General features: G+C 38.7%; 1 protein-coding gene across 1 annotated transcript in view; it reads left to right on the forward strand.

The window, feature by feature from the left end:
* Window positions 1–10,263, forward strand: part of NAB1 (NGFI-A binding protein 1) — a 103,847-nt gene extending 93,584 nt beyond the window's left edge. Inside the window, exon 7 of the mRNA XM_057503720.1 lies at window positions 10,112–10,263. Coding sequence (XP_057359703.1) covers window positions 10,112–10,143 — 32 coding nt within the window. The 3' untranslated portion in view covers window positions 10,144–10,263. The remainder of the gene's footprint in view (window positions 1–10,111) is intronic.
* Window positions 10,264–16,018: the final 5,755 nt, after the last annotated feature.

Genomic DNA, 16,018 nt, shown 5'->3' on the forward strand with positions numbered 1-16,018 from the left:
AGGATATTACCTTTATTTTCCTATTAGTAGCATGATGTATTTAACTCCTCTTCCCCCATCTCCCTTCTACTTCATCTCCTAACCCTTTTGGAAAGCCTTACGGTTTTTGCTGTCATAAAATTCGAGCCTCCATTTCTAATAATCATATTGCCAGCAGCCTATTTTAACATCCCAGCATTTTCTACAACCTGATGAGATATGTTGTGGTGAGAGGACACAGACTGAAGCCTCACTCAACACTATGATGTCAGACAAAGGACTCACCCTAGAGGTGCCCACAATCTCACTGTCACATTCCTGAGGCCCAAATATCCTTTGGAGGGTGAAGACCTCCAGAAAAGTGTGAGGAAACTTTCCTCAGGCAAGTAGAAAGTTGGAGAAGAAAGGAGTGGTGAGAAGTTATTCCGTTTATGAGATCATTATCTAGCTCAAACCTTTTGATGATCTTTCAGGCTGGGACTGAGAAAGGGTAAGAGAAGTCAAGAAAACAGGAGGAACAGAAAACTTCTTACAGCTAAAGACACTATTCCCATCCTGTTCTGAGGCTAGAGGGAAGTCAAGGATGGTAGATGCAGTTCTGAGGCCACTGGGAGAGGGAGTAGAGAGAGCTCAGTTGTCATGGATGACTTTGAGGATCCAGTCCATATAGTGGGAAACCTTGGTGCAGTGGCCAACATCACCTCTCAGAATACACCCTCCTGACCAGGACAGGATCCCTTGGAGCTGATTGTCACACAGGATTGGGGCAGCAGCTATTTCCTGTTAGTAAAAGGAGAGATAGATTAGGCAAGGTAGCCAAAGCAAAGATGATTAGTACCAAGTCCCTATCTGAGGGGCCCAGAATAGAACTGTCTGGTGGCAATCGTAGGCCCATTTCACGACACACCCTGTACCACATCAGAAGAGGCCACTGAGAAATAACACTTTCAAATGTTTCCATACTGACATCTAAGTTCATTCATGATTATAAGAAGGACACTTATTCCTTCCTGGACCCCATTTACCTTGATCTCTTCTTGAATGTAAAGACAGGAAATTGCATAGGGTTAAGGGAGATATGTGGACCCCAAAACAGTGTCACAGACTAAATTTAGGAGGGGCAGAGGGAAAAGAATTACCTTACAGGAGTGTTTGCTCTCCAGAGATGATCCTGCATAGAACATGTTCTTTGTGATTTTAACAGGAATTTGTCTTACAGGGGATTCTTGACATTATTCATTAGAGAACCAAAAGACAGTCTGGTTTATCCGGATATCAGGGTCTGAGTCTGAGCATGCATGGACACCCACACGTACATGCAGAGAGAGAGGGAGAGAGAGAAAGAGAGAGAGAGAGAGAAAGAGAGAGAGAGAGAGAGGCTTTGTTTCTATTTTATCCTTCACATATTCAACTCCCATTTTTCCTCCTTTCCTCCCTCTTTTCTGGTTATTAACTTTCCATCATTCTTTGAAAGAAAAGCCAAAATGAAAAGAAACTAGAAAAGAAGAAAACATAATGAAATGGGAAAACCAAGGTCTGGTTGGTTCTGCACTGTAAACTGCATGCCTTGGGCTTGTGCGTGTGTGTTTTTGTGAATAGTTGTCAATAAGTTTCTACAGAATAAGCTACACTCAGCATCACTTCCAACCTCTTTCTTACAGATATCCTTTTTACTCTCACCTGGGTGAGGAATGAGCCAAGAACACTGGTTTTCAGAGACCTCCAGCCATAAATAGCTACGTTACACCTGGCCATATCATGTCACCAATTTGGGCCTCAATTTTCACATGAAAAAAATGAGAGGTTAAGATGTATTAAGTTTTCAGGTCCATTCTAGCTCTCATGAACTATAATAATAGTTATATGATAATTCTCTTTGAATGGATACTCAAAGGAGCATTAAGGGTTTCTTTTGAGGGTTACTCACTGAAATTCTTCCATGCCCAGCCCCAGCCAGAGACAGTGCACTTGTCCCCTCTTCTATCATCTGTAGTATTGGGCAGAATCACAAGCCTCCACTGACCATTGAGCTTTAAGGGGTGCTTCAGCTTTATGAGCATGAGGTCATGCTCAGCAGAATCCTGGGTGAAATTTGGGTTTTGGACAGTAAGCATGGGTGTTAAGCTCCTCATCTTGTTTTGGAAACTCTCCTCTTTTGAAGGAGCAATGTCTACCTTAAGAAATCTGGAACAGGCCACGAAGGATTAGTAAAGGAAGGAGATATTCTATTGCTCATCTTGCATCCTTGTTCCCCCCAACTTTCTTTGTGACTTTGTGTGAGTTCCTTCCACAATTTGCCAAGACCTCCATCTCCTTGTCTTGCAAATGAGCAATTTCCATTGCAGTTTCATAATTCTTTGATATACCACATTATGTGTAGGCTTTTCTTCCTTGTTGGTTTATCCCTGGTTCCCTGGCTTCCCCCAATTTCCCCCATGTCATCCACCCAGGAATCTAACTCATAACTACCTACATCTGTTTCCTACCTCCTTCTGGTCACCTCTCAGGTTTGCAAGCCTCTGTGCAAGTCTCTTCAGGGCTGAGCCTCAATCCCCACCAAAACAATCCCAGTGACTAAAGAGGAACACCTCTCCCTCCAGGACCACCATTACTCATGGTAGGAAGCAGTGGGCTGCAGTGAGAACCCACTGTTTGTGGATCAGGGTCCCCAGACAAAGCTCATATTCTGAGTTCAGGAAAATCAAAAAGGTTGGCTTTTTGATGCTCATCTGATTGAATTTCTGGACTGATTTTACTTGTGCTGGTGTTGGTGTTACGATTATTGTTGTTACTGCTGCCAGATAGGGGAATGGAGGGAGAATCTTAGAGTTTGGGTCAGATGTTCCAGAGGGCACAAGTCTAATATATTTTATGTGGAAGTGCATTGAAATGGTCAATGTGTTACTGATATTTAAGGTATTAGTGAACCGTTTCAGAGTACTCCTGTTAATTTTCCTTTAGACTTCCCTCTGTATTTGTGCCCTTCCTCTTACTCACTCCTCCTCTTCTTCCTTTCTTCTTCTTGATTTTTCTCTTTTCTTCAAGCTTTCTATCTATCTACACAACAAAATCACATTCTTTTGCCAGCGCCCACCATCCATTGTGTCAAGTCTAATTGTTTGAGTACAAATCTCTTGTGTCCATTTAGCTAGAAGATAATCAGTGGGCCCTAGATATCTCTGAGCATTCTAGGAAACTGCCAATCACTGGGGTCCTGAATTTTTATCTCTAACTTTCAGATTGATGTCAGACAAAGGACCTCTTATCTAGACCCATTTCCCATACTTTTCTCCAATGTGACCTTTTCAAAATCTTAAGCCAAAATAGGAATCTGCAATCACCAGTCACTGTCAGAATGGTGAAGACTAGAAAGAGGTGGTTCATATCTGTGTTCTCCGTACTCTCTTCCAGTAAGACCTGGAAAGGGAGTGAACTACCAATCAATTTGATCTCCTGGAAGCTTTGCAAAAGGAGAAATTATAAGGAGGGATAGGGACACTCAAGGGAGCAAGGGGCTCTGAATTAAGGGAGGATGGCATCAGAGGGAGGAAAGACAGCCAGGACCTATCTTTCTAGAGTGTCTTCCCTCCCATTGTAGTCTGGGAAATTTCTCCTAGTGAGATGACTGGCCCCTAGAGATAAGCACTATAAACCAAGAGCTTTGCTGTTGGCAAAGAGAAATCTCAACTGGCCAGTCCTGTCTGTCTGTTTCCAGTAATACTTCAGCCCCCTAGCTGCCTTAGGCTTACTCACCTGTCCTCACCTAGTGTGGCTGATCTCTACCTCTCTGCATGACATTTACTAGCCCTCAATTTAAAAGTAAACTCCTTCCTCTGTGAGCTACATCCCTCCCTCAGCTAACACACTGAGCCCTCCCCCATGTCATACTGACCCTTGCTCTTGTGTCACACTGGCTCCACCCCATGTCATCGTCTTCTCATGTCACTACCCCATGCCATCTTCCCTCTATTCCTGAGACACCACTGCCCTCTCCCTGAAAGGAGAGCCAGACAGAGAAAGACGGGGTATGCTCAGCATAGAGCTTGGAATGGAGTCAAAGAATGTATCGGTTGGCTTTTGATGCATAGAAAATTTCCTCAAAACGTAGTGGCTTAAAAGAATAGTCAGTTATATGCTCACACTCTGTGGGTTGCCTTGGGATGAGATCAGCAAGGCAGTTCTGTTCTTAGCAGGGCTCAGTCATGCATCTGTGATAAGCTGGCAGTCAGTGGTCCTAGGAACATGTCCACTGGTTGACAGGTTGTTGGCTGGAGTGATGGGGGTAACTGGGCCATGTGTTTATCATCATCCAACAGGCTAGCCCAATATGGTTTATATGATGGTAGTTGCAAGGTTCCTAAGGTCAGCAAAATGGTAAAATCCCAATGCCTAAGCACTTTTCAAGTTTCTGCATATGTCATATTTGCTAATGTCCCATTGGCCAAAACAAGTTGGTGACCAACCCAGATTCACAGGGTGAAAAAGAGTCCACTTCTTGATGGGAGAATGTATAAAAAATCATATTGCAAGGGCATAGATAGAGAATGGGAATAATTTTTGGCCATTTTTTCTTGCCATTTTATTGTGTAAATTTTCAAACACACTAAAAACGCAAAAGCATTGTACAGTGAACACTGCCATACCCACCACCTATTTTCTTCAACACTTTACTACATTTGCCTTGTTACATAGCTAGCCATCTATAGTTGTGGCTGTTGTCACAATCTACCACATAGAAGCAATTGACTCAGCCTCTTCTTAATCTGAAATCTGGCTTCCTCTCCCACCTCTCTGACAGCTCCTTCTTTTTCTCTATTTTCAGTTGCTCCTCACAACTGCCACCCTCACTGTATAATTCCTGAGTTGCTGCAATAGCTTCCAAGCCATGGTTCTTTGACAAGCTCTCTCTTCCTCTGTCCAGTTTATCAGATTGAACCTTTTTTTTTCATTTTTTGTGCTCTTGCTTAAAAGCTTGCAGTGGTTGCTAGTACCCATCACTTCATGTCTAAGGTCCTGTGCCTGGCTGCCAAGGCCCTCAGTAATCTGGTACTGTAGGTAGTGATGCCTGACTCTGTAAGACTAGATATAATGGGCACAGTCAGAGTTCTTGGGCAATCTCAAAAGCAATCTGAGTCCTTGGGAGATCTGATGGTTGAACTTCTTGTCTCTTTATGACCAACTCTAATCCTTGCATGTCCTACCTCTTTCTAAAAATTGGCTGTAATCTTTGGCTCTTAGCCCTCTTAACTTGGTCCCACAACACACACCTGAGTGTCTCCTACCAGCACCCCATAGGAACCAGTTTCTGCCCTGACCTGGATACTTTCTTCTGGGCTCCTGGTCAAAAGTCCATTGACTTTCATTTCTCTAAGGTCATCTGTGTCCTCCCCCTGGCAACTGAGCAAAGACTGGCTCCTTTGGTCAAACAGTGGCCCTGACTATTTTAAATATGCTATTCTGATTGGCTTTGAGTCCTTGACTATGATTCCTGGGCTCATAGCCACAAGAAAGGATCCCCATCCATCCTCTGATCTGGCTACACACCTCACTACACTAAGAAAGATCATTTTCTGCTCCCTATCTGTGCCAATCCCTGTCTGGCACCCATTCAGCTCTACTTGTTCAGATTGAGTTTTAAGAGCCAGGTTCTAATTTGAGTCCATTCTCTACCAAACTGTTTCCTGGTACACTTATTTTTTCTCTACTATTGACTTTTCATTCTAGGCCAGCCAGTTTCTTCAATATTCTTCATGTTGAAAATTTCCATATACTCTTCCTTTCATTCTTTGGCTCAATGTAGATACATATTTGGGGGCATCTACTGTATTTCGCTGGAATCTTACTCTGCTCACAACCCTTGCTGAGTGGCTCAAGCATGGATATAAAGGGAAAGAACTTGGATACTCAGAAATAACACTTCAATCAATCTAGCTTCTACCTCAGCACCCAACCCTGATTCTGCCTGATCTGGGTCTGATACTTTTACACTCGTAGCTCATCCTATCAAATCCCCACATGCTTTAGGATGGGCTCAGGCTGAAAATTTGAACCATCTACCTGGCTCATGACTTTGACTGCCTTGAAGGGGCTTAATATATGATTCAACTCTGTGTCTCTAGATCCTAGCATGATAAGTAGCACCACACAGTGGATTTTACGCACACGATTTTGTTTTTGACTGAAAGAATGAATGCCACCTGTGTATCTCCTAACTTAAAGTTCTCAACAACCTGCCACATCGACCTGACCTCCAGGTAACCAAAGCCCCCTGGATTGACTCAGATCACTTCCTTGTGAGTTACAGTGGGAATAGCATTCCTAGATTATGGTCTTTGAACCCAAGGTTCAAGTACTGGACATCACTGATGTGAGATTTAATCGTTTTTCTTTTAACAGCTTAACTGAAATATAATGACAATACAATAAACTGCACATATTTAAGTATACAATTTACTGAGCATATTCCTAAAAGATTCTTTATGCTTGCTTGTGCCCCTTGTATGTTCCTTCTTTCCCTCTGACTCACCACCCTGTCACCAGACAATCATTAATCTGCTTTCTGTCACTATTGGTTAATTTATACTTTCTAGAATTTTAGATAAATAGAACCATACAGCCATATTTTATTTTTTAGGTCTGGCTACTTTCATTCAGCATAAGTAATTTGGATTCATATATGTTGTTGTATGACTCCAGAGTTCATTAATTTTCATAGCTGAGTAGTATTCCTTTGTATATACCAAAATTTGTTTGATTTCCTATTGATGGACATTTGGGGTGTTTCCCTGTTTTGCACTGTTACAAATACAGTTTCTATGAATGCTCTATATATGTGGGTCTTTATGTAGACATACATACATATATGTCTTCATGTAGACATATGCTTCCTTTTCTCTTAATTAGAGGTAAATAATTAGAGGTAGGATGGCTGAACCATATATAGTAGGCATATGTTTAACTTTTAAATAAATTGCCAAATTGTTTTCCAAAGTATTTTACATTCTCACCAGAAGTGTATATGAGTTCCAATTCCTCTGTATCTTCACCAACACTTGATGTGCTCAGTCCAGCCAACACTTAAGGGGAGAGGAATTAAGCTCCACCTCTTTCAGGAATAAATATAAAAAAATGTGTAGACATACTTGAAAGGCATCATACATGATATCATCAATACAGTGGATCAATGTGATGATATGCAGATTGTCCAGGCAGTCCAGTTTCCTTTAGGGTATATTATGACAGAGGCCAAAATAATAACTCTGGTCCAGACTGAATATGTCTATGTCATTCATGTGTTTCTGTTCCCTTTCCTTGATAGGAATGGAAATGAATGCATTTGCTAATCAATGCAAGGTACTGTAGCCCATATTAATCTGTTATAGCAGAGACATTATATGTGGCATAGCAACTGCATTAGGGAAACTATTTGGTTGGGTTTACTATTCCCCAGGATCAGAGACATTTTTTTAAGGACCAAATGGGTGAATTAAATGGGGATAAATGAGGGCCATCTCTCTACATTCTTTAGGTCTTAAAGGGTAGCACTAATCTCTGCCACTTCCCCCAGGATGTAATATTGTTTATTCTGTCTTGGTGAGGGAGCATATTGGTTTCAGATACTATGCTTGCATTTCCCCACTAATATAATTTTTATCCTACATTTACAAGGAACCAATGTGGAGATCTACCAGCTACTAAATATGTCCATTCCAGTTTCACACTGGAGAACCAGAGAAACAATCTTTTCCTACTTAAGGTTTTTCCATAGTAGTTATCACCATCTAAATAAACCTATATTATACTTAGTCATTTTATTATCTGTCTCTCCAGTGAATATAATTTCTACAGGGGCAAGCATTTTTTGTCTTTTTTTAAACTGATTTATTTCTAATACTCACAAAATGCCTAAGACATCACAGAAACTTTATTGTTCTAGCACATAGCAGGGATTCAGTAAATATTTAAGTGAAAGAATAAATAGTGCCTAATCAATAAGCAAATAAATAGTGACTCTCAATATAAGTTCATTACTGTTATTGCTATAACTCCCTAAGATTTTTCCAAGTCTCTCAGCAAATATGAATTCAAGTGTGAATCATTCACTTTGAAACAAATTAGGGAAAGGTTTTCACAAGAGGATCAGAGATGACCACTAGCACCTCAAGGGTCTGCTGGAACAGCATAAGTGCTGGTGGTGGGCTGACAGGTAGAAGACAGACTATGAGAGACACTTCTTAGTGCTTTCTATATCTTTCTCCTCCCCCAGTGTGGATTGAAGTACACATATTTAATCTCCCATGTTTTCCAGTGATAATTACTGATATTTTTGGCCTCTGAATACAGTTGCTTATTTTTAAAGCATTGAATTAGTCACAAAATATTTAAATACTTTCAGGCTTTCTCCTGAAAGATTGAAAGATCTGTGTATTGCCATTTTTACTGGTGCTTAAAAGTAAATGCTCATTTCACATGGGGCATGTGCTTTCCTGTTTTATCAGTCTTTACTATTTCTTATTGCCTCTTTCACACTAAGGCTAAGTGAAGCTGCCATTCATCAGTGCATGAATAGGACCATTTTTCTTAAAGTTAAGAAGAAAGTGATATAATTTGTATTTCCAAGTCTATATAAAAATTGGGAAGAATGAAATGTAGACAGAGAAGTATACATTTCAAGGAAAATGGTAAGAGTATTTTTGGGAGGAAGAGATAATAAAGATTGTTCCAAAGAATTTAATAAAGAATAGATAAAAAAGTATGACTGTGTACATAGAACACAGTTCACGCTATAAGGATCCTGAATTTGCAATCCTTCCTCCAATCCAATAAATAGGAATAAAAGATGTATTTTACCTACCACATAATTTGCAAAATACTTAGTTTTCTTTTAAAAAGCCTGCATTTCACATTACTATACACCACATTTTTCATTTCGTTTTTTCATATTGACATTTTGCTCCCAAGATACATACTGTCCCATTTCAACTCCCAAATTTTGCCTTTTGGGAATGGAAATACAGGGAGAGTCATAGCTAGTTCATATGTTTCATAAATGTTGCTTCCTTACTTACATAAAGAAAAGTTCTGTGATTCTAGCTTAGAAAAGAATTAAAATCTTAGCTAAGAACCCTCATTCTTTTCAATTTCAAGATGGTGGATGAGTGATTAATTCTTCAGTTGCTTTAGTTGATGGTTGTAGGATACAGTAACTGTAATTACAACAATAAAAGTAAAATTTCACTTAAGCAGTTCAATCTGGGATTTCCTCCGTTAGTAAATGTGATTCATGACTAAAAAACTTTAACAGTGTCAGGTACAATTATCCAGATGTTTTTTAAAAGGCCAAACACAAATCCACCACAATCTTGGCATTAAGCTAAGCTTGAATGGTAGTTAGGGTATTGGTGCATATTTCTTAAACTCTTATAAGGCAACAAGGGTGTTCTTATATTTATATGAATATGTCTTTCTCTCTCTACTACCTTTTCCTTTTTTCATTCAGGCCAGTTACACAAATAAGGCAGTTATTAAGCACAGTATTCACTGATAGCCAAGCAGAGCGCTTTTGGGCACGAATTATTCTGGGGATAACTCATTGGAAGCCAAATGTTTATATGGAAAGCTCCCCCTAAAATGCCACAAAAGCAAATATTTATAAGCATGTTAAAAAAACATTGTGGAACTCTTGGGAAGCAAGGTTAAAATATTGCACCCATTCTTAATTATACCGTTTTGATAAAGCCTGATTTTGCTACCATGGAAGCTGACCTAGGCGCTAAGACTTTCAGAAATAGTCGCTATGCTTGGTAGAACTACCTTGACTCGCAGCACTTCTTATTTTGAAATGTGACTCTACTTTGATAGCCTCAGCCCAATCAGTATTTTGAATGCATCAACAGTTCATTCGTTGCATGTGGAAATTCTAAGTTTCCTATAGAAATGTGTCAATTACAATCTATACAAATAGAGGTCATAAGAAAAGAATGACTAAAAATGGAAATTTGTTTCTTGCTGAGCAAACTCACCTCAAATGGTGTAAGCATATATTTAAATTCTATACCTTCATTTTGCTTGTTGTTTTAAACAGCCTTCTTTACCCCTCAAGCAAATAAAATGATTGTTTTCATTCTTACAGATATTTTTGGCACACATCAAGTTCCTGCTTAGACTTACTGGGCCATTGTTTGAGACCCTAGAGCCCATGACTCAGACTGATTTGGGACCTATGGGAAATCAGTTCCTCCAAGAGGCTGCCGGTGAAGACGAGGTGATAGTAGTGGTGGAAAGCTGGTGTTTTTCCATCTGGTCCTGATTTGAAAAGGAACCAAGGAGTCAAGAGGTGATCAGGCTAAGAGGCCATCCCTCCTGCTAAATCAAGCTGCTGCCCATTTTCTGTGACCCCTACTAGTGTCCTTAGGTTTGTTGGCATATTCTAAAAAGGATATTGAACCACCTGGGCATCCGTGATTGAACTCACTGAATTAAGCACTAGCACTCTTTCAGAATTTTGTCTTATATCCAAGAAACCAATGGGAAGTACTTAGGACAGTGGCTATAAGGAGATGCCAATACAGAGGCTAGTATCATGGAGAGAGAATATCATCTTTGGTCTCTATATTTTGGGCTGGTGTTACCTATTTCTGCAGCAAGAACACCCTGACCAGATGACTATATAAGAGCTATAGTTATAGACATGCTTCTTTCAGTGAAGATCATGAAAAAAATTTGGGTTCTCTAAATAAATGGATTTCCTAGATTTCTGGAGCTCCCCCTATTAAGTACTAAAAAGTTAAAAAAGAATAATCATAGAAAATGGAAGGACCTCTGTGGAGTATGATTGAAGGGGGAGGGGCAGATAAGTAGAAGTTTTTATTTCTCTTTTTATGCTTTTCTATAAAGAATGAATTTTTAAATGTTATTTAAATTTTTTATTTGAAACTATTTCTATATAAATAAATGAGTTATATACCTCTGATCTCTCAGAGCCAAATCAAGCTTTCCTATTTTAAGATTTTTCTTATTGAAGTATAGTTGATATATACTATTATATTGGTTTCAAGTATACAACATAGTGACTTGACAGTTATGCACATTATTAAATGCTCACCCTGACTAGCATAGTTACTATCTGCCAACCTAGAAAGATGTTACAGGGCTATTGACTACATTCTCTATGCTGTACTTTCATCCCCATGACTAATTTATGTTATACTTGAGATTTTGTGCCTCTTTATCCCCTTTACTATTTCAACTACCCATCCCAGTTCCTCCTTTATGGTAACAAAGGAGTCATTTCTCCATGTCTATTAGTTTATTGCTGTTCTGTTCATTTTGTTTTGTTTTCAGATTCCACATATAAGTGATATCTTATGGTATTTGTCTTTCTCTGCCTGGCTTATTTCACTGACCATAATACCTTCTAGATCCATCTGTGTTGTTACAAATGGCAGGAGTTCTTTCTTTTTAATGGCTAAATAATATTGTTCTTAATTCATCATCTATTGATGGACACTTTGTTTGCTTCCATATCTTGGCTATTGTAAATAATGTGGCAATAAACATAGGGGTACACATGTCTTTTCAATTAGAGATTTTTTTTCTTTGGGTAAATTCCTAGAAGTGGAATTACTGGATTGTGTGGTATTTCTATTTTTAGTTTTTCAAGGAACGTCCATACTGCTTTCCACAGTGGCTGCACCAATTGACTTTCCCACCAACTGTGTATGAAGGTGCCCTTTTCTCCACATCCTTGCCAACACTTGCTATTTCTTGTCTTTTGGATAATAGCCATTCTGACTGGTGTGAAGTAATATCTCACTGTGGTTTGGGTTTGCATTTCCCTGATGCTTAGTGATGTGGGGCATCTTTTCATGTGCCTGTTGGCCATCTGTATGTTCTCTTTGGAAAAATGTCTATTCAGGTCCTCTGTCCATTTTTAGTTGGGGTTTTTTTTGGTGTTGAGTCATATGAGTTCTTTATATATTTTGAATATTAACCCCTTATTGGATATATCATTTGTGAATATATTCTCCCATACTGTAGGTTGCCTTTTTGTTTTATTTGTGGTTTCCTTCGCTGTACAGAGCTTTTTAAGTTGATGTAGTACCACTTGTTTATTTTTGCTTTCGTTTCCCTTTCCTGAAAGATGTATCCTGAAAAAATTACTCATGCTTATGTTCAGTACATTTTTGCCTATGTTTTCTTCTAAGAATTTTATGGTTTCATGTCTTATATTTAGGTCTTTAATCCATTTTGAGTTTACTTTTGCATATGGTGTTAGGGAGTAATCCAGTTTCATTCTTATGAATATCACTGTCCAGTTTTCCCAACACCATTTATTGTAGAAACTGTCTTTTCCCCATTGTATATTCTTGACTCCTTTGTTATGTATTAATTGACCATATACATATCGGTTTATTTCTGGGCTCTCTATTTTGTTCCATTGGTCTATGTATCTGTTCTTGTGGCAGTACCATATGGTTTTGATCACTGTAGCTTTGTAGTATATCTTGAAATCAAGACACAAAATAACACAGCTTCTGTTCCTTTGATCTATATGTCTATTCTGTGTCAGTGCCATACTATTTCGATTCAAACTGAGCTTTCTTCTAAGGATTCATTATTGTTATAAAACTCAATAATACTAATAATACTCTGTGCCACAAAGCAGTGATATCCTCAAGTAGTCCTGGAGTGAACTGAATAGTTTATTCCTACACTAAATGTACTCAGATTTAATTTACTTCTCACAAATTCTCTGCTGTCTGCTTCACTGTGAAATTGTCAACTACCCTTTCACACTGACAGAATTTCACCTATCTTTAGCAGCCTCTCTTTTGAATTTGTTGTTTTAACTTAATGCTCCAAATTAGCTGATTTATTAATAGTCAATGCAAAGTAAAATTAAAAAGTAGAGAGCAAATGCCCAAGGGTCACTCCTATGAGTAATTACAAAAAAAAAAAATGCTTTAGTGCAATTATGTGGAGGTTTTTGTCTTATCCTTCCTATCTGGATCCAAGCTATGCTTCAGATAACTAGGTACCACTGAATAAGAGAATTATATATAAATGAAGTGATGCTTTGCTATCATTTAATAATATGAGTTGGATCCTTTCTTCCTCCTCCTCTCATGAAATTGCTTGATTGCAGTCCAAGAAGATGCATGTGATATTGAATTGGAGTTATTCTCATTCTTCAGACTAACTGAAATGATAGCCCAAAACATGTTGCCAGTTTGAGAATAAAATTTTACGTGAGAAATAATTTCCAGCACTTGGATAACCAAGGATTCATTTATAGCAAATTCTTCCAGATGTGATAAATATATACTTGGTCTTTGTCCCTGGTTCCTAACACAGAACTTCTAAAACCCTTAGACTTTCCTCAAAGGAGTGATATGAGCATCTTTTTTTATTCGTAACAAGCCCCTTTCAATTATACCTGAGTTGTATATGCTAATGAGGTAACTCTTGGTGGGCCTTTGGATAGCTTTAGAGTAAGGACTGGTTGCCAGAAGAACCAGTCTGTGATTAGGGAGTTAAAACTTTCAGCTCCACCCTGCTGACCTCCAGAGAGGGGAGAGAGGCTGAAGATTGAATTAATCACCAATGGCCAATGATTTAATCAATCATTCCTACATAATGTACCTCCATGAAACCTCTGAACAAGAGTTTCAGAGAGCTTCCTGGTTGGTGAATACATCAAAGTGTTGGAAGGGTGATATGCATGGACAGGGAATGAAAGATCTGTGCCCCCCTCCCCCACCTCTCACTCTCCCACCCATACCTTGCCTGATGCATATCTTCCATTTGGCTGTTCCTGAGTTGTACCCTTCATGATAAACTGGTAAGAGCAAGTAAACTGTTTCTTAGTTCTGTGAGCCATTCTAACAAATTACGGAGTCTGAGGAGGGGTCATGGAACCCCACAATTTATAGGCTGCTGGTCAGAAGAATGGGTGTTCTGGAACTTGTGACTGGCGTCTAAAGTGGGGGCAGTCTTTTGGGAGTGAGCCCTTAACCTGTGGCGTCTGCACTAACTCTGGTAGTGTCAGAATTGAATTGTAGGACACCTAGTTGGTGTCCAGAGAGTTGGAAAATTGGTTGTTGTAGAGAAAAAACTCACACATTTGGTGTCAGAAGTGTTGTAAATTAAAAACAGGTCAGTAGGCTTTTACAACCTCAATATGCTTGAATATGTATGAGATTTGCCAACCCTGTATTTAAAAAACATACATGTAGGCTTTAGTCTACTGGGTAGATCAGACAAGACACAGCTGACTCACAGGTACATGAAAATAGATCAAATAAGTAGCATGTGTTTGAAAGGAACATTTTAGTTAGACAGGGAGTGGGGACTTTTTGACAATCGTTCTGAATGTGAGTCAGAGTGTAGGTTTGAGTGGGTGAGTGTGTGGGTGGATACAACTGTGGGTGTCAGAAAGAAACAGTCAGAGATAGATGGCTACAGTTCCGTAGCTAGTAAAATGACTATAATAGTAAAATAAATTTAAAGGCATGAAGCTTCGTGGAGCGTTTAAAATAGTTTTAGACAATGTCTACAGAAGACTTATTTAAAATACCAATTGCTTCTCACAAAGAGTTTAAATTACCCCTTCTTGCATAATACCAGGCAATTTTCATTTATCACTTACTTGAAATTTGGAAATGAATGCAAATGAAATCCTATCTTACATTCCCAGTAGTCAAAACTTTTTAATAATGGGAAAAAGGAGACAAATTGACTGCATTTTTCATCTAGAAAATGACCTTCAACTGTCCATACACTAAGAAATGACAGCAAATAGTTTGCCAAGGAAAAAGGAGCTAAAATGGGTAATGGGATAAGAAGAATTTTACCTACAGCTATAACAAGATGGTTTCTGACATACTTGCCTGCATGCAGCAATGGGGCAATACAAAAATATAAAAAGATAGAGAACTGGTGATATAATTGCTTGCTTAGTTTTACCTGGGGGCTGGTGAAGTGGAGTTTATGCATAGACTTCATTTAACAATAAATCCACAGATTTCACTGTTTTTGGCAATTCCATGTTTGCATCTCTGGACCCTGGCAAGTCCAGAGCCCACAAAGCTACTCAGAATACCACTTGACACTGAAGCAAATAATCCTGGAATGAAAGAGATGATGGATAAATACGCACAAGGCAAGTAGAATCTTTCAATATGCAACTCACATATTTAAGCCTCTATGATGTGCCTTCTTGCTGTGCTTGCTCTAGAATTACAACAGTGTATTTACCCTCAAGGAACTCATCCCTTGAATTAAGTAGTTAAAGAATTAATGAGCACTGTTTGTGCCAGGTGCTATTACATACATGTCAGTAGAAGGAACAAAGGAACAATGATTTCTTCATTCACTAACAATGATTTTTTTTCCAAAAAAGAAATACTTTTCCTAATTATAAAAATAATACATGCTCATTATAAAAAATGATGATACAATAGAAAAGTATCATTCATTGATTTAAGAAGAATTCATTTAAAGCTATTAGACACTAAAGGAGCAAAAGTTGTGTGCTTCATTTTATATTGCCTCTTTGTAAACTAACTTCTCCACTCTTTGCCATATATTACTTTTCATTACTAACTGGTAGAGAGTAAGTGATACAATGTATTTGCCTAGCAGGGCAAGAGACCCAACATGCTGATGAGGTGGATGAACAAGATACAGAGAATGTGAGAGAATGTGTCACTACAATCTTTTACGTCTATATACAATACTATTGGTTCTCACATACTGTAAGCATAATATAAGTTTATGATAGAAGTTACTTTGGGCTGGAAAATTTAAAGCAACTACATCTGCCTCTTTTTTGCATGAGTAAGATCACTCTTGCATTCACAAAAAGGGAGCGCTTATTTCTCTTTATTCTAAAGTCCTGATTCTTTACCTCACCTTTCCCTTCATAGCTACGAAGTCAAATTCCATGGAACCAGGCTGAGGATGATTAATGGTGGCTTTGACTCTTCATAGTCTGGAGCTGCTGATGAGGTGGATGAACAAGATACAGAGAATGTGT

Source organism: Manis pentadactyla, chromosome 6, assembly GCF_030020395.1.
Source record: "Manis pentadactyla isolate mManPen7 chromosome 6, mManPen7.hap1, whole genome shotgun sequence".
Lineage (NCBI taxonomy): Eukaryota > Metazoa > Chordata > Mammalia > Pholidota > Manidae > Manis > Manis pentadactyla.